The sequence below is a fragment of the Oryctolagus cuniculus genome, chromosome 20 (assembly GCF_964237555.1).
Source record: "Oryctolagus cuniculus chromosome 20, mOryCun1.1, whole genome shotgun sequence".
Lineage (NCBI taxonomy): Eukaryota > Metazoa > Chordata > Mammalia > Lagomorpha > Leporidae > Oryctolagus > Oryctolagus cuniculus.
This window is the reverse complement of record NC_091451.1, coordinates 46,465,637-46,490,712: the sequence shown is the minus strand read 5'-3', so window position 1 is coordinate 46,490,712 and position 25,076 is coordinate 46,465,637. Positions and strand designations below refer to the sequence as shown.

The following is a 25,076-nucleotide window of genomic DNA, read 5'->3' as shown; positions in this document are numbered from 1 at the left end:
CTTCCCTCCCACAGGGCAAACGCACCAACCTGAAGAAGCCCAACTCGGAGCGCACGGGGCACGGGCTGCGGGTGCGCTTCAACCCCCTGGCCTTGCTCCTGGACGCGTCCCTGGAAGGAGAGTTCGACCTGGTGCAGAGGGTCATCTACGAGGTGAGGGGTGGCCCCCAGGCTCACATGCCCATGTCCTAGGTAGAGGATCCAGTGCTGCTGCGGGTGTGTGTGTGTGTGTGTGTGCAAGGTAGGGGGTGGGCGCTCACGTGCCCCACGTCCTAGGTGGAAGACCCCAGTGAGCCCAATGATGAGGGCATTACCCCCCTGCACAACGCCGTGTGTGCCGGCCACCACCACATCGTGAGGTTCCTGCTGGACTTCGGGGTCAATGTCAATGCTGCCGACAGTGATGGATGGTAAGGACGCAGGGCTCAGCGTGGGGTGCCCAGCACTTCCTCCCTGGGGGCCACTGGGTCTCACCAGCCTGCCCCCTGGGCGGTCCTTGTGCAGACTGTGTGGGAGGTCGTGTCAGCATCGGGGCCCAGTCCACACAGCTACGTCCTGTGTGCATTCCTGCTGCTGTCCATCCTCTCTCCCTACGTTGGTCAGAAGTCCCGCCGTTAGGAGCAGCGCAGACCCCTGCCTCCCGACGGTCGCGTCCCCGGCAGCCGGGTGGGCCACAGCACCACGCACAGTGGGCTGTCCTCAGAGAAGCTCCCTGGCCTGCTCTCTTCCAGGACGCCCCTGCACTGTGCCGCCTCCTGCAACAGCGTGCACCTCTGCAAACAGCTGGTGGAGAGCGGCGCCGCCATCTTTGCTTCCACCATCAGCGACGTGGAGACGGCCGCAGACAAGTGTGAGGAGATGGAGGAAGGCTACCTCCAGTGCTCCCAGTTTTTATACGGTATGCGGGGGTCTGCCCCTGGGCTGGGCACACTGCACAGGTGCCCCATGCCCCTGTCCCCTCCACACTGCCCCTTCAGTCAGTCCTGAAAATGTGGAAATCCACACCAGAGGATTCCGGGCCACAACACACAGGTGATCCCTCTGCTGCTCTCCCGTCTGCACGCCGGCTGCTGGGTGCGCTTCTGCATGCCAAGGGCCCAGTGAGGGAAGCCTGTGTCCAAGTTACGCTGCTCCAGCCAGGGCCGGGTGCCCAGGAGCTGGACAGCCCTGTTCTGAAGCCCAGGAGTCACAGCCACTCATTCCAAGTAGAACTTGGGAGCCTCCTGGGTCCAGGGGTGAACTGAGACAGCCACCAGGCCACACAGTCACACACCTGTGGAGTGGTGACCCAAGAGCCCAGGGAATCTGGCCAACCTGGAGAGGGACGGCAGCTGTCACGGGCTGGAAGCAGGTGTCCCGCAGGACGGCCCTCTCCCATGCCTGTGGGCTCACTGGGAGGTTGTGGCTCAGCCACGTGAGTGGCTGTGTGGGCGGGGCCCGCTGTAGGGACCTCTGTTCTCTGTTCACTGGCCCAGGAGGAGGTGTCTTGGGGAAGTTTGTCCTAGGTCGGACTTGTAAGCTTCACCTAAGAAATGCCTTTCACCACACACACCTGCATCTCTGAAGCCAGCATCTCAGTGGAAGCACCTCCTCTTGGTGACACAGGGCAGCTGCCGGGGCTGGCGAGGCCTGTGGTGCCGGGGCTGGCCCTGGTCCCCGACCTCCACCTCGTGGTCCTGCCCTGGAGGGACTCTGCTGAGGCCCTGTGTCCTCTGGTTCCAGGTGTGCAGGAGAAGCTGGGCGTGATGAACAAGGGTGCCGTCTACGCGCTGTGGGACTACGAGGCCCAGCACAGTGACGAGCTGTCCTTCCATGAAGGGGACACCATCAGCATCCTGCGACGTGCAGACGAGAGCGAGACCGAGTGGTGGTGGGCGCGCCTTGGCGAGCGGGAGGGCTATGTGCCCAAAAACCTGCTGGGGGTGAGCACGCCACGCGCCCTCTGCACTGCAGGGTGGGAGTTGGTCATCCTTGTCACTGCGGGGGGCCAGGCCTGCTGGGAGCCCGTGTGCAAGCCGAGAGCGCTGCAAGGGGCCGCCATGCCTGGGGCCAGCCTCGGGCCATGCGTGTGCTTTTCTAGAATTCTCTGCGGCCCGGAGTGTCTGGTGGGGGTGGGAACACAGCAGCTTGCAGGTGGCCAGCTTTCATGGCGACGTGTGCTCAGGGCCTCAGCAGAGGGGCCACCTTGGTGCTCCTTGGCCACTGAACACAGCCCCTGCTCTGTGCACCTGCTGGGGGGGGGGGCAAGCTGAGACGGCAGGTGGAGGCCCAGGTGTGCCTGGTGCCCGTGGCCCAAGGCCTGCTCCTCCTCTGCTTCTCAGCTGTATCCACGGATCAAGCCCCGACAGCGAACGCTTGCCTGAAGCTCCCTTGAGCACGGCGGGGTCCTCGAGACGACTCTGCCCCCAGGAAGCTGCGCCTGTGTGCTCGCCCGCACCTCCCACAATGTGAACCCTGCAGCTCCTAGGTGAGGCCTGTCCCCATTTGCCAATTACTGTAAACCCAAATAAATACCCGGCTTTCAGACACCTCCCCTGCCAGCGAGCAGCCCGTGACGAACTCCTGGTTGGTTGCCAGTGACGACAAAGCTCTCATCCGTCTGGCCCCTGTCGGGCATGTCCCCCCCGCCGGCCCCCAGTGCCGCAGAGTGTGCCCCTCGCTGGAGCCCTGCCCCCTGTGACTGTCTCCCTACCACCCACGGAGCCCTGTGGGACTCATGTCTAAGGCTGTGGCCACCCCACGTGGGCCATGTGCGGTGTCCCCCTCCTGCTCCAGGTGGCCTAGCTCACCTAAGGCCGCTCATGCTGGCCCAGTGCTGCGGCTGGCAGACTTGGCACCAGGGCCCTGAGTCGCATGCCTGTGAGCAGGAGGCCTTGGCGCACACCTGCCAGGCAGCTCCCCTAGGGTGCAGCTGGTGCCTGGAGCAGCAGCGGCCTGCCCCCGTTCCAGGCTCAAGTCCAGGGGTGCTCGCTGGCGTGTGAAGTGCACGTCAAGGCTTTTGTACACCAGAAGTGGTTTTCAGCCAGGCCGTTTGAAACTGCCAGAATGTGCTGGAGATGTTCTCATTAAAACACAGGCCCTCGGCTTTCTCCTGTGAGTCGTGTGTGGACTGCCGGAGGCACCGGCTGCGCCGAGGCCGTGGGCCTGTGCGGCTCCCCCCACGCTCAGGTTCTCTGCACACGGGAAGGCGGGAGCCTGACCTGTACTTGCAAAATAGTTTTAATCATAAAGCATCGTATACAAATGGCTCTACAGTCGTGTGCGTGAAGTAGAAAGAGGAAGCTGGCCCCGCGGCACAGGACCGTCTGCAGGCGCCAGCACAGAGCACGCTCAGCAGTAGTGCAGCTCGGGGAAGCACCGCCCGGTGAGGGGCCCGGGGGTGTGCAGGGCACAGCAGCTCCGTCCTGCCTGGTGGCCAGACGCGCTCTGAGCTCAGCTCACGAGTGGGCTTACTGGTCCCGGGATTCGTAGAGAAGCTTGGCAGCCTGAAGGGGGACCAGACGTAAATGCCGGCCAGAGCCGAGACCGCGGTCAAGCCCCCAGTGGAGGCGGACCCCGCCCTGGCCAGCCCTTACCTTGTGCATGGCTGCCAGCCACGCCAGTGCCTGCCTCCTGCTGGCGCTGCTGTCCTCCGCAGCCGTCAGCTTCAGCTGGGTCACGCGCGCCTCACCCGGCACCGTGTACTGCAGGCACATGCCCGCAGCGCGCGCGCTGCCTCCTGGTGGGGAGGGCACCAAGTTCACAGGCGCGAAAGGCACCAGGGCAAACCAAGCTACGCGAGCATCACCGCACCCTACGCGAGGGCTGTCGGCCTCCCACCCGAACAGCACACCTGGGGGTCAGAGGTCACGGCTTGGGGCCGCCCCTGGGCGGGCGTCAGGAGGCCTTGCAGCGGAGGAGAAACCACACCCTGAGCTGGGACCCGCCCCGGAGGAGGCCCCGGTCCTCTGGACGCCGAGGGCGCGGCAGGGGAGGCGCCGGGGCTCTGGCCCTGGACGGGACAAGGGGGTCACCCTGCTTGGGAGGGCCTGGCCCGCACTGTCCCCACCTGCCTCTGGCCAGATCTCCAGGTTGTAAGAAGCCCGCGCTGTGGTGCAGCAGGTTAAAGCCTTGGCCTGCGGCGCCAGGTACCGTGTGGATGCCGGTTGGAGTCCCGGCGGCTCCACTTCTGCTCCACCTCCCTGCTGACTGGAAAGCAGTGAGGACGATCCAAGTGCTCGGGCCCCTGTACCGTGTGGGAGACCCAAAGCCGCAAGCTCCTGGCCTTGTCGGCACAGCTCCGGCCACTGTGGCCATCTGGAGAGCGAGCCAGCAGATGGAAGATCTCTCCACCTCTGTGACTCTAACGTCCGAGGGAACGCTGGCGAGAGCAGGCGGAATGTGCTCCAGAAACCACCCCCAGGGCACGCTCGGCGTTCACAGGTCTGCCGGGGCCACTTTGCTGACTGCCCGCCTGAGCTGCGCGGGGGGCGTGGCAGTGCAGCGGGGCCCGGGCTGAGCCCCGCTTCTCCGGACCCTGCCCTTCATCAGCCGCCTCACAGGCCTGGAGCCCGAGTGCCCGGGAGGGCCCCCACGCCGTGCACCTGGCCCCCCAGTGCTGGCAGGCACAGCCACCGCCGCCTGCGTGAAGCATTCACACTTCGGGTCCCACACAGCGGACCCCACAACTGTGTCACAAGGAGCCTTGGCACGGGCTGCCCGTGAACAGAGGCATGCAGGGGACCGGCGGGACGGGCTGACCTGCAGAGGCGGGCGGGCTCCCCAAGAGGCTGGTGTAAGTGTGAGTGTGTCTGTCTACGTCAGGAAGGCAGGCGGCAGTGGAGAGAAGGAAGAACCAAGCCAGTCAGACAGTGGGCGGGGCTACGCGGGCGGCCAGCAACGTGCGCTCTGGACGACGCCCCGGCAGCTCACGGGGCGCCAGGCGTGACGGGAGGGGCCCCGGGGCCTCCGCTCCAGCCTTTTCCGGGAGTCCCAGTGGCTACGTCTGGTTCAAGTCCAGCGGTGACGAAGTGACCCACGGAGGGGGGGCCGGCCGCCGCCCCCCACTCACCTCCAGGGGGGAAGCCTTCCGTGAGGGTGTGCACGGAGCACACGCGTGCGATCTCGACTTCGTGGTGCCGGTCTCCATCCAGAAACAAGTACCTGCGCAAGCAGAGGTCCGCGCGTCCACTCCCTGCCGGGCGGGCTCAGGGCTGCCCGGCCGGGACCCTGGCTCTCACCTCTGATTGCTGGACAGACGACAAACCATGGTTTCCGCTTTCTCCGCGTTTCCAAAAGTCACAAGGAAGGTGGCTCCTTGGGAAGCAGAAGCAGACGTGAACCCGGCCCGCACCCGCCCGTCCCTGTGATCTGCGGGACACGCGGGGCAGGGGGCTCACGACCACCCAGACCCCTCCCCCACCGCTGCTTCACCTGAGGGGGTGGGGTGGGGGTGGGCCGCGGGTAAGGCCGGAGCCGGAGGGGCGCCCTGCGGAGGCCCCAGCGAGGCAGACCCCGACCCTGAGCCCAGGTCGCGTCCTGCTGCTGGCCAGGGGCCCGGAGGCAGCCTGCCCCGGGGGTGGGCCCGGCAAAGCCGGGACCAACAGGGGAGGTGGCACGCGTGTCCCCGAGCCCCGCGCCGCTCACCGCTCAGCAGCACTTTGAGCTGCTTGTCGTAGAACTCGGCCTCCTTGTGGGACACCAGGGCGCAGGCCGCGCACTGCCGCACGGGGTCCACGAAGCACATGCGCCGCAGCGCCACCTTCTGGCTGCAGCACCGGTCGCAGAAGCACTTGCCGCAGCGGCGGCAGTGGTGCTGGGGAGGAGGCGCAGTGAGGGGCTGGGAGCGCCGCTTTCCAGCCCTGGCGCGTCGGTCCCGCCGCCCGCAGCGGCCAGCACAGGGCTGCACCCCCACGTCCACAAGGCCGCCGTGGCGGGCCCAGCTCCGCGGCCTCCCGCGGCCCCGCGCCTCAGCTCACCTTCCTGGTGATGAAGTCAAACTTGGCATCGCACTGCATGCATCGCGGGCACTGGAGAGGAGAGACGGGGTCAAGCTGCGGGGTCCGGGCGGGGAGCAGGCCCGGGGCCCGCATGTGACTCTTGCCTGGCCAAGCCCGAGGACCCGCGAGCTCCTGGCAGCTGCTCTTCGGCCTAGCCCTGTTCCTGGGGCCAAAGGTCGGCCGTGGACGGACCCTAGCATGAGCCAGGAAGACATCTGGAAAGTGTGGGCTTTAGGGCCAGCGCTGCGGCACAGCGGGTTAAAACCACTGCCTGCGTGCTGCCCGACCGGGGTGCCCACTCCAGTCCCGTCCATGCCACCCTGTCCCTGCTGGGGCTGGGAAGCAGCAGAGGATGGCCAAGGGCTTGGGCCTCTGGCTGCTCCGCCTGGGCCAGCTCCAAGCATTTGGGGACTGAACCAGTGGATGGAAGACCAGGATCTCAATGTCTCTCCTGTCACTCTGCCTTTCAAATAAATAAAAAAATGTCAGATGGCTCAAAATGGCTGCCTCACAGCTGCAAGCCTGCTGACGTGGAGTATCTGAAGCCAGGCCAGGGGGACAGGTGGTCAGCAGCCAGGCTCCCCAGGCTGGCCTTCGGGCCTCCGCTCAGCCTCCCCACCCACACACTGGGAATCCCTCAGCTCTGAGAAACCAACCCTTCTCCCAGAGGGGCCCGGCGCCACCTGCTGGGCTGCAGCAGGGTCACCGTGCCCCCCTGCAAGCCTGTGCCGGCCAGGCAGCGTGTGGGACCCCCACAGCCACCATGCAGGCCCCCAGGGGAGTCATTGTAGAAATCGATCCACTGGGGACGAAACAGTAAAACGCCCCTTCCCGTGCTGGGCCCGCCAACAGCCCACGGCTGCAGGGGGCGTGGCCTCCGGGCGCCCAGGTTCTGGGGGGTTAAGGCCATCCAATCCCTGGCAACAGCTCCCTAGGGCCAGTGGGGACCTGGGGTCTGGCCACAGCCCAACTCCTCAGATCACCGGGGCAAGGCCATGGGGTGGCGCTGCTCCTGTCACCACAGCACCCCAGAGGGGCGCGGGTCACCCAAACCAGCCATCGCGACTGAGGTGGGGGCCTGGCCTTGAGAGCCCCTCGCTGCCGTCTCTGGGTTTCTCTTCAGCCGTGTCTCGGCCTCCAGAACCGGTCAGCGGCTCTGTGAGGGCGCCTGGCTGGCCACCATCCCCCACCACTGCCCTCAGAGGCTCTGCCAGCCACACCACCACCAGAAGCCGCTCCCTGGGCACCAGCAGTGACGGTGACAGCTGCCAGGGGCCGCCCCAGCAGACCGGAAAGCCGGCTTCCAGAGGGGGTGCACCCAGCAGCTGAGTTTGCCTCCCAGCCCTGATCAAAGGGCGAGTGTTACGTGACAATAAGCTGCTAGAGTTGTGTTTGAAAGGCAGAGTGACAGCAGCCGCCGTCCACCGTCCCCGGTTCACCCCGGGCCGGGGGCTTCTCCTGGTCTCCCACAAGGGCGCAGGACTCGGGTATGGAGCCTCGTGAGCAAACACTGGGGGGGGAGGCGCCCTAACCTCTGCACCCCAACACCCGCCCCTGCACCTGCTCCCGCAGCCCTGCACACAGGCACTTTCTGTGGTTGTGCTGGTGAAACGAAATCATCCACGAAGGAAGCTGCTAGCCGGCGTGGACGTCGGACACAGGGAGGCCGAGCGCAACTCAGCCCGCGCGACCCAGCTGGGGGGAGGGCAGCCCACGGGTGACCCAGCTGGGGAGGGGGGCAGCCCACGGGTGACCCAGCTGGAGAGGGGGAGGGGCAGCCCACGGGTGGCCCAGCTGGAGAGGGGGAGGGGCAGCCCACGGGTGACCCAGCTGGAGAGGGGGAGGGGCAGCCCACGGGTGACCCAGCTGGAGAGGGGGAGGGGCAGCCCACGGGTGACCCAGCTGGAGAGGGGGAGGGGCAGCCCACGGGTGACCCAGCTGGGGGGAGGGGCAGCCCACGGGTGGCCCAGCTGGGGAGGGGGGCAGCCCACGGGTGACCCAGCTGGGGGGAGGGGCAGCCCACGGGTGGCCCAGCTGGGGAGGGGGGCAGCCCACGGGTGACCCAGCTGGAGAGGGGGAGGGGCAGCCCACGGGTGACCCAGCTGGGGAGGGGGGCAGCCCACGGGTGGCCCAGCTGGGGAGGGGGGCAGCCCACGGGTGACCCAGCTGGGGGGAGGGCAGCCCACGGGTGACCCAGCTGGAGAGGGGGAGGGGCAGCCCACGGGTGACCCAGCTGGGGAGGGGGTAGGGGGAGGGGCAGCCTGGGGCACCTCTCAGCCCACTGCCCCCCCCAGTCTTCAGGTGCCCAAGGGTAAGCTGGGAGCTCACTGGGGACAGGGACAGCGGGTGTGGGGCGGGGCAGGAGGCCTCAGAACCGACTCCCCTGCTGTCCGGCCAAGGGCTGGGCACCTGTCTCCCCCGGCTGGTGATATGAAGAAAAGGGGGCCCCTGGGGCCGGGCTGAGGGTAAAGCCACCACGCACGGCACCTGCTTCCCACATGGGCACCGGTTCTAGTCCCGGCTGCTCCACTTCCCATCCAGCTCTCTGCTGTGCCTGGGAAAGCACTGGAAGACGGCCCGAGTCCTGGGCCCCTGCACCCCCATGGGAGACCCGGAGGAAGCTCCTGGCTCCTGGCTCCGGATCAGCTCAGCTCCAGCTGTTGCGGCCATCTGGAGAGTGAACCAGCGGATGGAAGACCGACCGACCTCTCTCTCTGCCTCTCTGTAACTCTGCCTTTCAAATAAATAAAAAAATAAATCTTAAGAAAGAAAAGAGGGCCCCTCGCAGCCACAGACAAACCCAGGCCTGGATCAGAGGCCGCTGCCCCCATGCGGGAGCCGGCCCGAGTCTGGTTCCAGCTCCCTGCTGATGGCCGGGGACAGCGGCACAGGACGAGCCAGGCGCGGGGGCCCTGCACCCGCGTGGGGGACCCGCATGGAGCTCCAGGCTCCTGCTTCGGCCTGGCCCGGCCCTGGCGGACTCCGCCTTTGAAAGAAATGCTGGCGCTGCCTGGCTGCCCCTGCACCCTGGGCGACCCGCTCCTTCCACAGCGGGGCAGCCTCGGGGCCAGGAGCCGAGACACCCGCGGGAGTGACAGCCACGCTGGAGAGGACTGCGCGTGGATTCAGAATCCTGCACAAAATAAACTCCAGTTCCACGCTCCGTAGCTTCTGGAATTCCCTCACCTCACCTGGACTCATCCGCGACGGAGCCGGGGAGACGGAGCAGCTAAGCCCCGCGCCGGGCTCCCCTGCAGACCCCGGCCCGCGGCTGGAGACGCCGACGGAGCTCCTGGCTGCCGGCCCAGCCCAGGCCCGGCGGGGGGGCGGGGGCCACAGATAGGAGCTCGCCTGTCCGAGGATTTGGACTGCACACCGGAACCCGCCTCCCGCCGGGGCAGTGCGCCCACCCCTCAAGGCCACGCCCAGCCCTGCGGGGCGGCTGCCCCCGTGCCGCCAGGGGAGGTTCTGGCCTGGCCCACCTGGACGGGGATCCTGGCGCCAAGGAGCCACGCTGCTGCCCAGCCGGGAGCAGCCCCTGCCCCGGGACCGAGGTAGGACCCTGGCCCGCGCCCCCGCCCCGGGCTGCACAGGGCCCGGCCCGCACCGCGCAGGGTAACCGGCCCGTCCGGTCCCCCCACCGCCCACCTGGGGCTCGCCTGCGGGCCTGGCCCAACCACTCGGGCAGCCGGGGTTCGTAAGGGAGCGATCCTGAGTCTCTTCCGAGGTTGTGCACCCAGATCCGGGCAGGGGACGCTGCCACGCGACACGGCCCCGTCCTCGGCGTCACCACTACTTTTCAATAGTTCTCAAAGTTTTACTTACTTGCAAGGCGGAGCTACGGAGAGGCGCGCGCTCGCAAGTTCCATCCGCTGGTTCCCTCCCCAGATGACCTCCACAGCCGGGGCTGGGCCAGGCCGAAGCCCGGGCTCCCACGCGGGCGCAGGGGCCCAGCCTCCACCGCTGTCCCGGGCGCATTAGCAGGAGCCCGCGCGGGACGCGGCCACAGCTTCAGGTTTTAGGGCTGCACTGTGCCAACCCCACAGCCGTGCCCGACCCCCGGCCACGCCCCCGGGAGGACGCCCCTCGCCGCCCGCGGCTGGCACCGGGCGGGCGCAGGCTCGCAGCGGACCCACACTCGGGCCGCCCCTCCCCGCGCGGCCGCTGCAGCCCAGGCCGGACTTCGCCCCCGCCCGCGGCCCGGCCCGCCCCGCCCGCACGAAGCGCCCCCACAACCCCGGTCACCTCTGGGCTCGGGACCAGCGCCGCCCGCAGCCTCGAGGGCGCGTGCACCTCGCCGCGCGCGGGGCGCCCCGCACGGCCCCCGGCGCCCCGCGCGCACGTCCGCCCCCCGGCGGGAAAGCGCAGCTGCCGGACCGCAGGGGCGCGGGGCCACCGCCCCGCCGCAGCGCCCGCCTCCGCCGCGCGGCCCGCGGCCTCCCGGGCGGCGCCCAGCGCCGGGCCCCTCGCCCACCTGTCGCGCGCGGGCGGCGGGGCGGTCCTACCTCCTTGTCCGGGACCCACGGCGGCTCCTCCAGGCCGAACGGGCTCCCGAAGGCCCGGTGCTCGGGCACCATGCGCAGCCCGCTGGGCGAGCGCACCAGCTTCTTGGCGTCGCGGCGCGCGGCCACCCCCGAGGACATGACGCCGCCTCGGCCCCGGGCCGTCCGCCTGCCCGGCTGTCGCGCAGCTGGGGCACCGCCCCGCCCCGCCCGTCTCCGCCCCCCGCGGCGGACGGCGCCGCCGCCCAATCGCTGAGCCCGGCCTGGAGCTCGGACCAATCGGAACGCTGGCCCCGCCCCATCGCTGTCCTCGCCAACGAGTGCGAGGACACCTCCTCCGCCACTCTGCGTTCGGTCACCAATCGGCAGCGAGGGCTGGCCAGGGTCCGCTCCGCCCCCCTCGGGGTAACTGAGACTTTGGAGTGGCCGCTTAGTCAGCCACGTAGGCGTCTTTTCGTCTCTGATTGGTGCAGCCTGTGCGGGGCACCCCGCGCTCGTTGGCAGAGACGGCGAGAGGGGCGGGACAGCGCCGGGAGGCGCGGCGCGCGCGGGAGGTGAGCGCGGCGGGCGGGGGCCGGGGCTTCGTGGGGCTGAGGGGGGGCGGCCTGGCCGGGAAGAGGCCGGAGGAGCCCTGCGGACGGGGGTCTGGGGCGGGCCCCGGCGTGAGTGCCCGGCCGCCAGGGCGTGCGCTGTGCTGAGAGCCGCGTGTCCACCCCAGCAGTCGGCCTGTGGCGGGCCGCGGCCACCGCGAGGCGGGCCGGGTGGGCGCGGGCCGGGTGCCGTAGCCTGGTGCATAGCCACGGCCTCGGGCTGCGGCGCCGGAAGGCCCCGGCGGGGGCCGGGGATGCTGGGCGAAGTGACCAGCAGGGCTCCTGCCGAAGACTGGCCGGGGGTGGGCTTGCCAGACCGACCTGGCTGAAGCCGACGTCCGTGAGGACCCGTGCGGGTGAGCCTAGGAGCCAGGCCCCCGGCCGAGGAATCTCCGTGGCTGGTCCTGGGCGTGTGTCCAGCGGCCTGCCCACAGCGCCCCGGCCGTGCCCTGGGCTGGCCACACCTCCTGGCCAGGTGCAGGTCTTCACCGCTGAGCGGGCGGAGCCCCGCCCAGGCCCTGCCCAGCCGCAGCCCCACATCCCCCGCTGCGGAAGGGCCTCCGGGGCTGGACCTCTTGTCCCCTGCTTCGGGCCAAAAGGGGACAGCCACTGGCTTGAGCACAAGGGCCGCAGGGCCCAGCAGGACGTCCAGCCCCTCCCAGGGCGTCCAGGGTGACCAGGAGCCCGGGGCTGCCCGGCCCGGCCGAGACATCGTGCAGGCCGGCCTCCCGCTCTTCGTGCCCCGGCCCCCGCGGCAGAGTTGACCCCGGACGCCGGGCCTTGCCAGGACCTCGACCCCGGCACCGCCCAGCACGCCCTGGCCTTGGGAGGGCCAGGCCGCCTGCCCGGGCCGGGGACACAGCCTTCTTTGTCCCCGGCTGGGCGCCCGGTGGCCCAAGGCTGACTCCCCAAGTGTCCTGCCCCCCAGGGCCCTGTGGAGACGCGCTGGGCACCTGTCGCCCGCGGGCAGGTGCGTCAGCCGGGGCTCGGCGGCGGGGCTCAGCGCCCTGTGCTCGCCGCCCGTCTGCGGTCAGCGCACTGAGATGGATCAGCTGGACCTGAACCCCAGAATCATCACCGCGGTCAGGAGAGGTGGGTGCTCTGTGCCGGGGGAGGCGGCGGCGAGGGCGCGGGTGCCTGAGGGGAGACGGGGGGGGGGGGCTCCCGGCTCCGGTCAGCCTGGCCCAGCTGCGGGACGGGGGGCGGTGTCCCTCGGTCCCTGCCTCAAGTAAGACAAAAGTGAACGCCGCAGACAGAGCCCTGGTTCCCGGCCTGGACGAATGGGGGGGCCTGCACCCTGCGGGCCACCCGTCCGCCTCAGGCAGGTGGACCGGGACAGCCCGCAAGTGGGGAGCAGCGCACACGTGCACGCCCCCTCCCCCCACAGCGGGGTCCCCCGGCGCCTGGGCAGCACCGCTGTCCCCGCCGGCTCCTCTCCCCCGGACCCGCTGTCCCCGCCGGCTCCTGTCCCCCGGGACCCGCTGTCCCCGCCGGCTCCTCTCCCCCGGTGCCTGGACAGCACCGCTGTCCCCGCCGGCTCCTGTCCCCCGGACCCGCTGTCCCTGCCGGCTCCTGTCCCCCGGGACCTGCTGTCCCCGCCGGCTCCTGTCCCCCGGGACCCGCTGTCCCCGCCGGCTCCTCTCCCCCGGTGCCTGGGCAGCACTGCTGTTCCCGCCGGCTCCTGTCCCCTGGACCCGCTGTCCCCGCCGGCTCCTGTCCCCCGGACCCGCTGTCCCCACCGGCTCCTCTCCCCCAGGACCTGCTGTCCCCGCGGCTGCCAGGCCATGCCTGCAGCCCCTGTGTGCGGGGCGTCAGGTCTGGCCTCCCTTCCCGGGACGGTCAGGGCTTCTCAGGGTTTGGGGGGCTGGGGGTCCAGTCCCAAGGAGTGCGCGTGACGGCAGCCCCTGTCTCGTTTCAGCCAAACTGAAGTCAGCCAAGGAGCTCCTACGTTTCTCTGGCCCAGACCTGCAGAGAGTGACCGGCCTGTCCGGCCCCGACGTCCGGCACCTGCTGAGAGCGGCCTCCTTGTCCCTGCGAGGCAGCAGCGTCCTCACAGGTGCGCCGGGCGCCGGCCTCTGGGGAGCTGACGTGTGGGTCTGTCGTCGCCCGTGTGGGCACCGTGTGCCGCGGGCCCGGGGCTGGCCACAGCTCAGAGCGCAGCAGCAGGCCAGGGTGGGCACAGGAGGCAGGGCAGGGCTGCCCGTCAGAGGCCGGCGGCAGCAGTGAGCTCGCTGGCCCCGCGCTGAGCAGGCTGTGATGGGGGCCGCGTCCTCCCGGGACCCAGCACGAGGCCCCTCTCTGGTAGCCGCCCCGCCGACCCCAGGGGCCCTCACGGGGAGGGGCGGCGTCGGGACGCTGGGCAGGCAGGGCCCCGGTCTCCCTCGGACATGGCATGGAAGAGCTGGCGTGCAGGACGTGCCGGCCAGCAGTCTGGGTTGGCTGTGGACGGCGGTTTCTCGTCGGTGTGCCAGCCCCGGACAGGCCCTCCAAGGAGCACGCCCGGTGGACGCCAGGCAGCCTCGGGGCGGGCCCTCACCCCGCCCGACCTGCCCCACAGCGCTGCACCTGCACCAGCAAAAGGACAGGTTCCCGGCACAGCACCAGCGCCTGAGTCTGGGCTGCCCGGTCCTGGACGGCCTGCTCCGCGGCGGCCTGCCCCTGGACGGCATCACCGAGCTCGCCGGCCCCGGCTCGGCGGGGAAGACCCAGCTGGCGCTGCAGCTCTGCCTGGCCGTGCAGTTCCCGAGGCAGCACGGAGGCCTGCAGGCCGGTGAGTACCCGGGGCCCCGGGCCGCGTCCGGCCAGGCTGACCCCTGCTGTCCCCGTGTCCCCTCTGCGGTGCCGCCCTCCAGAACGGAGAGGGAGCGAGAGGCTGGGCTGGCCCGGGAAGCCCTGAGCCAGGCACGGGGGCAGGGCCGGGCTCCGCGCACGCGCCTGTCTGCAACATTCCGTGTGGGTGGAGACGCACGCTGTGGGGCCTCTTAAAGACTGCCCGCTGGTGCGCTCCCGGAACGGCCACAGCAGCCAGGGCTGGGCCAGGCCGAAGCCAGGAGCCAGGAGCCGGGAGCTTTCCCGGGTCTCCGTGTGGGGGCGGGGCCCGAGGACTTGGGCCGTCTTCCGCTTTCCCAGGCCACAGCAGAGAGCTGGAAGAGGAGCAGCCTTCTTCCCTGGGCGACGCCAGCATTGAGGGTGGCAGCTGCACCTGTTAGGCCGCAGTGCCGGCTGGGACTGGTTTTCTTTCCCGTGGTTTCCTGGGTTTAGGGTTCATCCTCCATTCTCTGGGTGGCTGAACGCTGCGCCCTGCACCCTGCTGTCTCCAGCCGCATCTCCCACCAACGTGCAAACATGCATGGTTTTCAAAAATACTTCACACATTTCATTTTGTATGAACTTTTGAAAAAAAAAAAAAGTTATTTGAAAGAACATCAGGGAGAGAGGGAAGGGGGGCTCTTCCACCCACTGGCTCACTCCCCAAATGGCCTCAGAGGCCAGGGCTGGGCCAGGCTGGAGCCAGGAGCCTGGCGCTTCCTCTTGGCCTCCCACGCGGGTGCAGGGCCCAGGCACTTGGGCCGTCCTCCGCTGCCTTCCCGGGCCACGGTGGAGAGCTGAGCAGCCGGGGTGCTGGCGCCCTGCGGCCAGCGGGCCCTGTGGGTGTCCCCATCGCGGTGGCATCCTTGGAAGCACAAACGCTTTTCCCACAGAGCGCGGTTTTTGCTGGTGCTTCCGGGTGACAGCTGCGCACCACTGCCCAGCCTGAGGGGCAGGGCCGCCTGCGAGGTCTGACCACCGCCTCTGAGTTCCGCCGTGGCTGCGTGTGCGGCCCGGGCCGGCCTCACCCCTCTGCGTGTGGGTACCCGGCGTCCAGCACCCCAGGTTGAGGTCTTCGCCCACTGGATTTTCCTGGCATCTCTGTTGGAAATCGCGTGCCCTAAGTCTCAGGGCGGCTGTGGGCTGCTCGGGGCAGATTCTCTGGCACAGGGAGCCCGGGCCAGGGCTGCCCCAGGGCTGCTGGGCCCCGGGTGAGCTGGCGTTCCAAGGGACAGCAGAGACACGGGCGCCTCGGCAGTGGAGGGAACTGCTGGTCCCTGGGTCCAGCACGGTGGAGCCCGCACGGGCGGCCAGTGAGCTGGCTGTGGAGTGGGGTGCGGCCCGCGGGGGCGGGGGCAGGGGCTCGGGTGTGGCTCAGCGGGCCTGTGCCGCAGGCGCCGTCTACATCTGCACGGAGGGCGCCTTCCCCACCAGGCGGCTGCAGCAGCTCATCGGGCAGCACTGGCGGCTGCGGGCAGACGTGGCCCGGGACGAGGTCGGGAAGATACGGTTCAGCAGCCAGATCTTCGTGGAGCACGCGGCAGATGTGGTGAGCGTGGCGCGGGCCGGGGGGGAGGGATGGGAGCAGGGTCCTGCCGGGCCTGGGAGGGTGGCTCCAGGTGCGGGGTCAGGTGCCCGCTGCGCCCTGGGGGCACGAGTGGCCTCTGGGCAGGTGGCAGGGTCCCCCCCCCGGGCCGAGGACCCTCCTCTGCCACCTCCTGCCCTCCAGCCTCTGCCCTGGTGCCCCACCCCCGCCTCTGACGGGGAACAGGGGATCGGGCAGCTCTGCCCCCCTGCCAGGGCCTGACGGGCACCCGGCCCTGGCTACCGTTCAGATGCTGGCTTCGTGGCAGCACAGACACGGCTGGGCCCAGGGGACCCCGGCCTTGCCCCAGCCTTGCCGAGGGTCCGGGAGGCACAGTGGGGTAGGGGCAGGGGGAACAGCCCAGCGTGTGCCAGGCCTCCTGGGCAGGGCCCCCACCTCGGGGAGAGCCGGCCAGACTTTGAAGCGTTGTTACAGAAACGTTTTCAAGTAAAGGACGAGCTGTATAAACTTTTAATTTTAAAAAAATTTACAATAAAATACATTATCACACACACAAGTTAACAGAGGCCCAGCAGGCTCGGGACACAGCCCCTGGATCTGCCGCACGGGCACAGCCGGGCCCTGGGGCCCCAGGCCACACGAGGCCCCCGCCCAGCAGGCGCCCAGGGCCATGCCGCAGCGCTGTACCGCGGGTGCCAGGCGGCAGGCCCTCCAGCCCAGCCCAGGCCGTCACGGGGCCGGCCCCAGGCCACCTGCGGTGTCCTCAGTCCAGGGCAGGCCAGGCTCACTGCAAGAGAAGGCCACAGGTCAGGCCTGCATGTGGCCAGCAGCTCTGTCCAGTGTCCACCTGAAGTGCCACGGGGGGACCCGTGCTCTCGGGGCAGGCACGCACCCTCCTCACCTGCACGGGCAGCCCTGGGGCTGCACCTGTCCCCCCCACATGCGGACGCCCAGGCCTGCAGAGTGGCCACAGGCCCCACCCCCTGCCCGCTGTGGGCGAGGCGGCGGAACTCACGTTCACGTTAGCGTCCTCTAGGCTGCTGCTGTCATTCTCCGCACAGAGGAACTCTGCCATGGACGCCCTGGGGACAAAGCACACGCGGGACTCCCTCAGGGGGGCAGTGGCCGCCGCCTTAGACGGCCCGGCCACCCTGTCTGCAGCCCGCGAGCACCCGAGCTCTGTGCCCGGGCGGTTGGGTCCCCCCAGCCCGGACACCAACAGGCCGGCTGTTCCCAGGGCTCGTCCAGAGCGGCCTGGTGGTCAGGGTGGCCCCTGGCTGGAGGTTTCTGTGGCCTCAGCACCGGGTGGAGCCACAGAAGGGCGGGGACCAGGCACCGCGGTGACAGTGGGGGCGGGGAGGGCGGGAGGGGGGCATGCCGGGAAGCCAGCGTGAGCTGTGGGGCAGCAGGCGGGAGGGAAGGGCTGAGCCTTTCGCAGGAGAGCAGCCGAGGGTCACAGGCTCTGGGGCTCCCTCCCCGCCTCTCCCTGCGCAGGACGCCCTGCTGGAGTGCGTGACTCGGAAGGTCCCTGTCCTGCTGTCTCGGGGCATGGCCCGCCTGGTGGTCATCGACTCCGTGGCAGCCCCATTCCGCTGTGAGTTTGACGCCCAGGCCTCAGTGCCCAGGGCCAGGCGTCTGCAGGCGCTGGGGGCGGCACTGCGGCGGCTAAGCCACGCCTTCCAGAGCCCGGTGCTGTGCATCAACCAGGTGAGCTTCCGGCTGGGGCACGCGTGGGTGTGGTGGGTGTGGCGTGGGCACCCCGCGAGGCCTTCTCGAGCTGACTGCCGTGGCTCTGGCAGGTGACAGACACCGTGGAGGAGCAGGACACAGCACCCGGGCTGCAGGGGTGAGTGTGGGCGTGGCCCAGGGGCAGGGGCTGGGGTGTGGGCATGGCCCAGGTGCAGGGGGCAGGGCTGAGTATGAGTGTGGGCGTGGCCCAGGTGCAGGGGGCAGGGCTGAGTATGAGTGTGGGCGTGGCCCAGGTACAGGGGGCAGGGCTGAGTATGAGTGTGGGCGTGGCCCAGGTGCAGGGGGCAGGGTGCCGAGGGCACAGGCGTCAGGGCTGCATTTTGTCCTCGCAGTTCCGGGGACACGCGCGCTTCTCCAGCCCTGGGCACAGCCTGGGCCAACCAGCTCCTGCTGAGGCTGATGGCCGACCGGCGCCGTGGCGAGGAGGCGGTGCTTGGCGGCCCGGCTCGGACCCTGCGGGTGCTCTTCTCCCCTCACCTGCCCCCCTCCTCCTGCGCCTACACCATCCACTCGGAAGGGGTGCGTGGGACCCCGGGAACGGAGCCCCACTGACGGGGTGGCTGCAGAGTGGCTTGGCCAGGTCCACAGAACCCCGTCTGGCCACATCCCTGAAGCCCTGGGCACCGGTCGTGTGTCCGGCATCCTGGGCGGTCCCTTGCTGTAGTGCCCAGGGGCCACCTCGGGTGTGGGGGGCGCTGTGCTTCCCCTCCTCCGGGTTCTGGGACGCACCCACCCACCGACTGCGCGCAGGCCCACCCTCGGAGGCTGGTGGCCCTTGCCCCAGCCCCACAGGGGCTCCCTTCCCGGCAGGGCAGTCCTCAGGCCCCGCCCCCACTTGTGGCCCCCAGGCAAGCTCCCTGCTGGCTGGAGGTGAGGGGGCCACCCTGCTCATGCCACACCCCCAGAGTGCACCCAGGGCCACCCCCACCTCCAGGCGCCGCCCGCCCGGCCAGCCCTGGGAGCAGTCGCCTCTGGGCGTCAGCGCCTCTTTGCTGGTGCTTGTCGCCTGCCGGCACCACAGGAACCCCTGCTCTGGGTCACGCCGTCACAATGAGTCACTCCCTGCTCTCGGGGACGCAGGACAGGCAAGCGGCCCCCTGCGGTGGCACTGGGTGGGGGGCGCCGGCCCTGGAGCCGCAGAGTTCCTGGGGCGCTCCTGGGGCAGGACGCCCCGCTCGGCCGAGGGCACGTCCCCAGTGCGGCTGTGGCGGGAGAAAGCTACTTTGGGATTGGATTTTTAGCAAAGAGCCTTTCTGCAGCAACCTTTAGAGCAGAAAATAAAGCATTTTATAAACAGTCCCAAAGACTTTCCAGGCAAGACAAAGTCCAGCCAGAGGAGGACGGGCCCCTGGACAAAGGCTGCTCCCAGGAGCGGCTGCGGCTGGCCCTGCGGGAGGCCCTTCTCTGGGCGGTGTCCAGCACTGGCGACCCCCAAACAGCCTCAGAGCCGGCCCCGGCCCAGTCCTCTCCCTGAAGACCCCTCAGGTGGCCTCTCCACCATTCTGTAAACGCTTCTGTGGCTCTGAGGTCCCTCCCACCCAGTGCCGGGCCGGTGAGCCCAGACGGGCGCCCGCACCTGCCTCTGGCCGGGGCTGGGAACCGGGCCCCTGCACGGCTCAGAACCACGTGCACACACAGACACGGATCTCCCAAGGGAGTTCCAGGGCTACGGCAGTGCAAAGTCCACCCTGCAAGACGTAAACAAGGACACTGGAGATGTTTGATGGATTTTACTACAACCCTAAACTTCTGATTACATGATATCCCAGCAGCTTTCTCATTCCAGAAGATTAACTGTGTGCGTCCCACCAGCACCGGACCTGGCCGCCGCCCTCGGTCACCCAGCACGGGCTTCCCTGTAGGACACGACTGGGCACCACCCCCGCCTGTGTGCCGTGCAGGGCGCCTTTCACTCTTATTTCATGGAAACTGAGGGACCAGGGGCCGGGCCTCGCGTGGGGCCCTCGGCACGCCTCTCCCGGGAACTGCAAACTGGCCGTAGCCGGCGCGGTGCTGGGAGTTCAACAACCACCCTGCGGCGCCCAGAGCTGCCGTGGCCTGAAGCACGAAGCCCCCTTCCTCACGACCAGGCCTGCGGAGCCCTCGGCCCCCCAGCACGGCCTCGGATGCAGGCCCGCAGGACGCCCGAGGGCCACTGCCCAGGCCTGTCTGCGCCCACGGCTCCGGAGCCACGTGCCACGGCAGCACCAGGTGCGCTTCCCAAACGCGGGCCTTCTAGCGAGCAGCAGCCCTGCCGAGGGACGCCAGGGGCCTGACGCGGGGCAGGCGGCAGCGTGGGGTGGGGGCAGGCAGGGCTCCTGGTGGGGAGAGCCCCCAGAACCCCCCTGGGTGTCACACAGGGGAGGCTCTGCCCCCGGCGGCGTCGGCGCCAGGCGGCAGGGCCGGGAGCCTTCTGCCCAGAGCCCTCTCCTCACCCAGCACCGACATTCTGAACAGCCCTGCGTGACAACACCTGGCAGGCTGGGGCCGCCCACACTAGCAAATGAAAACAGAGCCGACCTGTCCCAGCTAGCGGCCCCGCACCCCCGTCCCGGGGAGGCCCGGGGACGCCTGCTCGCCGAGCGGCTGCCGAGACAGGACCTTAAAGGAGGCCTTGGGGTTGACCTGACGTCCTGTCAAAGTCCGCTGTGTTGTTTATAAAGAAAAGCTTTTTTAAAAATAAAGCATGCCTCCACACACTTAGCCACAGGGGGAGAAACTGGCTGGGGGGGGGGGGGGGGCAGGTGACCGCAGCCCCGGGCCGAGAAGCCCCTCCGGTCCCTGGGGAACCACTTCTACGTCGGCGGCTCTCCGGCCCAGGTGACAACGCGGAGGACACGGGGCCGAGTCCTGGGCTCTTCGGTGCGGCCCGTTATGGTGTCAGAACTTAAACATCTCGGAGTCATGGCAAGAAGGGAGCGGGCAGGGCCGCTGTGGACTACATCTGCCCCCACAGGTCAGCTAGATCGCGGGGGCCCGGCGCCTCCCGGTTTAGCTGGCTCTGCCTGACCTCAGGGGGCCAGGTCGGTATGGCTGGCACTCAGAGGTTTCGTTCCTGCGTGAAAAAACAGGGAGAATTACACTCAGGCGGTGCCGAGGCCTCGGCGCAGGCCTGCAAGCGTGCGCTCCCAGCCCCGGGCCCCGGGCAGACACCAGGGCTTCCAAACGCTGGTGGAAACGAGGAACGAAAGGTTCACCTGGGGCAACGGGTGCCGAAGTCCGTACGTGGCTTCCCAGTTTCTGAAGCCCCTGTGTGTGAACCTCAGGAAGCGGGAAGCTAAAAGGCTCGGGGCTGGCGCTGTGGGGCAGGGGTGCAGCCACCACCCACGCCGCGCCGCGCCCTCATGGCCTGGGAAAAACGGCAGAGGATGGGCCCAAGGGTCTGGGCCCCTGCACCCCTGTGGGAGACCCAGATGAAGCGCCTGGCTCCAGCCTGGCCCTCCGGGGAGTGACCGGCACGATGGACGATCCCTGTGTCTCTCCCTCTAACCCGTTCAAAATAAATAAATCTTCAAAAAGAGACTGTCTCATCAGCAACCCTTTCGTTACCAGGAGTGCTGAAAGCAAACTACCCAGCATCCTTTAGGCTTCCTGGGGGTGCAGCACGTGAGAGGCCACCTCCCAAGGGTGCCACGGGGAGGCCCGGTGAGGGCAGGCTAGCGGCAAGGCCCTTGCTGTCCATCGCCACCTAATAGCTTGTCAGCTAGAAGTGTCCCCACCAGCCACAGTCCAGGCCCGCTGCCAAAAGCCACGGTCTCCGAGGCTGGCACGTCTGCTCAAGGCACCTGGGCAAGAGGACCAGGTTCTAGACACGGACGGCCCTGGCCACACTGCGGCGGCCATACTTGACTGCGAAGAGAAATGAGAACGCAGACGCCATTCTTTTAAGGAGGAGGGGACCCATGGGTGCCAACCCGAAGGATGGAAAGGGACACTGACGGGGACAGCGTGTCAGTCACTGCGTCCCTGGAGCTGGAGCGACAGCTGACTCAGACAAGGAGTGAGTGAGTGACACACAGCCGGCCACGCGGCACATCGGCGTGGTGACGAGGGGTATTCAACGACCGCCGTCACGCTGGGGAGAGACCGGGGGCCAGAGCCGCCACCGTGCAGCCGTGCAGCCCAGAGCGGCCCCGGGGCAGGCTCCTTACTTGCGAGCGGTCTTCAGAGGCCTTGCCACTCAGGTTAAGAACGCTCAGAGAACTGGCACGCTTCAGGCTGCGCCCCGGACACGGACATGCGAGGACAAACAGATCAGCACATGGGTCAGACGGCAACAGGAGACACGGCAGAGCTGTCCCTCCTCGCCCCGCAGTGACCTGCTCCACTGGGGGTCCTGGGGACGGCCCACGGGTGGAGGCGGCCTTTACCTGGCTCGCCCTGACCGCTACGCACCCCTCACACGGACGTCCGTCCACCGTGTCCAGTGCCCACCCTCAGCCAGATGCTCTCCCCAAGCACCGCGTCCTTCCCTTCCTGTCTAAGGGCTGCAGGTGGCGCCCCCTGCTGGTGCAGCCAAGTGCGTTTAGGAAGGGAGTGGGTGGCCCTGGGGGCACTCGCACTCAAGCGCAGATGCAGAATGTATTTTTCTATATTAAAAGTAGAAATAGCGGCCGGCGCTGTGGCGCAGCGGGTTAACGCCCCGGCCTGAAGCGCTGGCATCCCATATGGGCACCAGTTCAAGACTGGCTGCTCCTCTTCCGATCCAGCTCCCTGCTGTGGCCCGGGAGGGCAGTAGAAGGTGGCCCAAGTACTTGGGCCCCTGCAGCCGTGTGGGAGACCTGGAAGAAGCTCCTGGCTCCTGGCTTCGGATCAGCACAGCTCCAGCTGTTACGGCCAATTGGAAAGTGAACCATTGGATGGAAGACCTCTCTCTCTCTCTCTCTGCCACTCCTCTCTCTGTGTAACTCTGACTTTCAAATAAATAAATAAATTAAAAAAAAAAAAGTAGGAACAGGCAGGCGCTGTGGCTCACTAGGCTAATCCTCTGCCTGCGGCACCAGCACCCCAGGTTCTAGTCCCGGTCGGGGCGCTGGATTCTGTCCTGGTTGCTCCTCTTACAGTCCAGCTCTCTGCTCTGGCCCAGGAGTGCAGTGGAGGATGGCCCAGGTGTGTGGGCCCTGCACCCGCATGGGAAACCAGGAGGAAGCACATGGCTCCTGGCTTCGGATCGGTGCAGCGCCGGCCGTAGCAGCCATTTGGGGGGTGAACCAACAGAAGGAAGACCCTTCTCTCTGTCTCTCTCTCTCACTGTCCACTCTGTCAAAAAAAAAGTAGGAACAATAACTTTATCATTATTAAAATGAACTTGAGCTGGTATTTCACTTAAAAACCAAAACTTCTATGTTAGGGGCCGGCACTGTGGCGCAGTGGGTAAGCTGCCACCTGTGACAAGGATCCCATATGAGCACCGGCTGCTCCACTTCCGACCCAGCTCCCTGCGGATGTGTCTGGGAGAGAGCGGAAGGTGGGCCTCTGCCACCGACTTGGGAGACCCGGATGAAGCTCCAGGCTCCTGACTCCAGCCTGGCCCAGCCCCACTGGGAAATGACCCAGTGAATGGAAGACCAAGCTCTCTCTGTAAAACTTTGCCTTTCAGATCAATCAATTTTTTTTTTTTTTTTTTTTTTTTTTTGGACAGGCAGAGTAGACAGTGAGAGACAGAGAGAAAGGTCTTCCTTTTGCCGTTGGTTCACCCTCCAATGGCCGCTGCGGCCGGCGCACTGTGCTGATCCGAAGGCAGGAGCCAGGTGCTTCTCCTGGTCTCCCATGGAGTGCAGGGCCCAAGCACTTGGGCCATCCTCCACTGCACTCCCGGGCCACAGCAGAGAGCTGGCCTGGAAGAGGGGCACCGGGACAGAATCCAGTGCCCCAACCGGGACTAGAATCCGGGGTGCTGGCGCTGCAGATGGAGGATTAGCCTAGTGAGCCGTGGCGCCGGCCAATCAATCAATCTTAAAAAAAAAAAAAAAAAAAAAACACAACTTATGGCTACACACTTAAAAAATCACAGGGATTTTACGCTCACATCTTCTCCCATTTGAGGTCTTGAAATACTTGATCACCAATAGCCTGCCATCACCTGTGACCATACTTGACAGTGTGGGTGTGGACGGTGGTCACTGACGGCCTTCCCACGGCCGCCCGAGCCGCGAAGGCTGAACTAACCGCCGCCGCAGCCGCGCCAGTGCCCACAGCGCTCCCCGAGGTCCCCGAGGGCTGGCAACTCCTGAGCGGCAGTTTCCCTCCAATCAGCTCACCCCAAGATGTCCCAGCCAGGATACACTAACGGCTCCCCCAAAGCCTACACAAATGTTGCTGGAGTCCGTTCAGTTTTTCCCTAAAACTGCTGACGGACTAAGCAGGGAATCGAACCGGATCCAGGTGAGTCGCGTTCTGAACGCTCAGTGCCACCTCCTGCTGCCCCCGCAGGTGGGAGGGGCAGCCTGACTCCCGGCCACCGCGCCTCCTGCCCTTGCGAACACTGGCCCCGCGACATCCAGGCCAGCGCGACCCCGAACTCACTAGAAAGGTCAACTGGGAGCCCGAGTGGACCGGCCCAGCTGGGCGGTCATTCGATGATGTGGGACTTGCTAAGTGATTGGGAAAACGCCCACCTGAACCGGTGCCCACATCTGTACGCCAGGGCGGGTGGTGCCAGCCCCGACAGCACCGAGGGCTCTGGTCACGGGGGCTGCTACGCTGTGTTCAGTTTTGTGATCCTGCTAAAGACAGAGGAGAGCGAGGGAACCGCAGGAACACCCCGCTGTCACGCGGAGGGCAGGGCCCGCTCCACACTCAGACTCAGAGCCGGCACAGAGGCGTGAGGACGGCAGGCCTGCGAGACCAGCTCGCCGCCTCCAGGAGTCGCGACAGCCGTGAGGGCGTGGGAGGGGCGCGGGCCACCCCGCTGCGCACCCTCAGCACAAACGGCCCGACGAAGACCTGTCCTTGCGGTTCCACAGCCATCAGCCTTCCGGACAAGAGCACACAGGTCTCGGCCCACCAGTCACCGCGAGGCCGCCCCACGTCAAGGGCCTCGGCTCCCTGCTGACCACGCAGGGCCAACTCTCAGACCGAGAGGGCGGGGCCCGGTCACGAGCGGCACTGAGTGAGAGGGCCGTGACGAGGCCGTGAGAGCCGAGCGTGGCAAGGGCACGTGCGTCGGCACCCTGGGTCTCCAGGGACAGCTGAGGGTGGGGCTGCTGAGCGAGCTGGGGCTTCCCCCGCCAACGGCATGGCACGGCTGGAGACCCTGCCGCCCGCCACCTCGGGTTTCAACATCGCAAGAGGCCTGAGAGCGGGCTCCCTGCCGCGTGGGCTGCTAACCCTTCAAGACTTCCGTGTCAAAACCCGTCACGACGGCGGCTTTCCCGTGGAGGGCCAGGACCCGAGGTCCAGACGTTTCCTGTCTAGCCACGCGGGAGGCTTTGCGGCCGGGCGGCGGGGGCGGGCCGCGGGCGCAGGCGGGAGGGGCAGTTACCCGGAGCTCTTGGGCTCGCTCTCGCGCGGGTTTCCGCCCTTCAGCTTCCTGACCAGCTTCTCGCTGCTGCGCCTAATGGAAGCCCGGAGCTTGGTGAAGGAGCCGCTGCGCTTTAGAGATCCTCCGCCGTCCTGCAAGAGACGCGACAGCGGTGACGCCGCGCCAGGCCCCGCGCCAGCAGTCCCCACCGCCCGAAGGCTGCGCCTCCGTCCAGGCCAGAAGCTCCTTGGAAGGAACTGCATCCCCCAAGGAGAACTGACGCTGCCGTCTGCGGGCGGACCAGCCCCGCCGAGTCTGGTTACTGCGTGAGCATCCCCCCGGGACGTGCCAGGGACGTGCCAGGGAAGTGCCACCAGACCTGGCGGCCGCGTCCCTTGCACAGGCCGCCTAAGCGCCACCCAGAGGCTCTGCCCGCCAGCAC

At 67.9% G+C, this 25,076-nt stretch overlaps 4 protein-coding genes across 30 annotated transcripts in view; 2 read left to right on the top strand and 2 right to left on the bottom strand.

Annotated features, from left to right (window-relative positions):
• Positions 1 to 3,088, top strand: part of PPP1R13B (protein phosphatase 1 regulatory subunit 13B) — a 91,521-nt gene extending 88,433 nt beyond the window's left edge. For all 14 annotated transcript variants that reach the window (XM_051834837.2, XM_051834842.2, XM_070065437.1 and 11 more), the window contains 5 exons: positions 15 to 152; positions 276 to 409; positions 731 to 897; positions 1,722 to 1,921; positions 2,321 to 3,088. In XM_051834837.2, the coding sequence (XP_051690797.2) occupies positions 15 to 152; positions 276 to 409; positions 731 to 897; positions 1,722 to 1,921; positions 2,321 to 2,362 (681 nt within the window). In that variant the 3' untranslated portion in view covers positions 2,363 to 3,088. The remainder of the gene's footprint in view (positions 1 to 14; positions 153 to 275; positions 410 to 730; positions 898 to 1,721; positions 1,922 to 2,320) is intronic.
• Positions 3,089 to 3,200: 112 nt separating this feature from the next.
• Positions 3,201 to 10,620, bottom strand: ZFYVE21 (zinc finger FYVE-type containing 21). 4 transcript variants are annotated; one of them, XM_051834888.2, is made up of 8 exons: positions 10,483 to 10,620; positions 5,957 to 6,007; positions 5,625 to 5,793; positions 5,219 to 5,294; positions 5,050 to 5,141; positions 4,740 to 4,793; positions 3,575 to 3,717; positions 3,201 to 3,484 (listed from the first exon to the last, which is right to left on the bottom strand). In XM_051834888.2, exons 1-8 carry the CDS (start codon positions 10,618 to 10,620, stop codon positions 3,449 to 3,451), a joined length of 759 nt encoding a protein of 252 aa, XP_051690848.1. In that variant the 3' UTR covers positions 3,201 to 3,448. The 4 variants fall into 4 exon arrangements, with proteins under 4 accessions (XP_051690848.1, XP_051690847.1, XP_051690850.1 ...); XM_051834887.2 differs by lacking the exon at positions 10,483 to 10,620 and adding an exon at positions 9,803 to 10,040; XM_051834890.2 differs by lacking the exon at positions 4,740 to 4,793.
• Positions 10,621 to 10,743: 123 nt separating this feature from the next.
• On the top strand, positions 10,744 to 19,875 carry XRCC3 (X-ray repair cross complementing 3). Of its 2 annotated transcripts, none has more exons than XM_051834879.2 (8): positions 10,744 to 11,033; positions 11,998 to 12,161; positions 12,988 to 13,125; positions 13,627 to 13,839; positions 15,272 to 15,426; positions 16,918 to 17,130; positions 17,223 to 17,269; positions 17,505 to 19,875. In XM_051834879.2, the coding sequence occupies exons 2-8, from the start codon at positions 12,113 to 12,115 to the stop codon at positions 17,722 to 17,724; spliced, it is 1,035 nt and encodes a 344-aa protein (XP_051690839.1). In that variant the 5' UTR covers positions 10,744 to 11,033; positions 11,998 to 12,112; the 3' UTR covers positions 17,725 to 19,875. The 2 variants fall into 2 exon arrangements, with proteins under 2 accessions (XP_051690839.1, XP_051690840.1); XM_051834880.2 differs by lacking the exon at positions 10,744 to 11,033 and adding an exon at positions 11,288 to 11,425 and having other exon boundaries at positions 17,505 to 18,471.
• The window catches only part of KLC1 (kinesin light chain 1), a 53,794-nt gene continuing 44,633 nt past the window's right edge, over positions 15,916 to 25,076 (bottom strand). For 4 of the 10 annotated variants that reach the window (XM_051834848.2, XM_051834851.2, XM_051834852.2 and 1 more), the window contains 4 exons: positions 24,656 to 24,786; positions 21,324 to 21,390; positions 16,439 to 16,505; positions 15,916 to 16,210 (listed from right to left, as the gene is read on the bottom strand). In XM_051834848.2, coding sequence (XP_051690808.1) covers positions 16,470 to 16,505; positions 21,324 to 21,390; positions 24,656 to 24,786 — 234 coding nt within the window. In that variant the 3' untranslated portion in view covers positions 15,916 to 16,210; positions 16,439 to 16,469. Of the gene's footprint in view, positions 16,211 to 16,438; positions 16,506 to 20,069; positions 20,228 to 21,323; positions 21,391 to 24,650; positions 24,787 to 25,076 lie in introns of those variants that run through there. The other 6 variants (XM_070065440.1, XM_051834854.2, XM_051834857.2 and 3 more) reach the window with 4 other exon arrangements.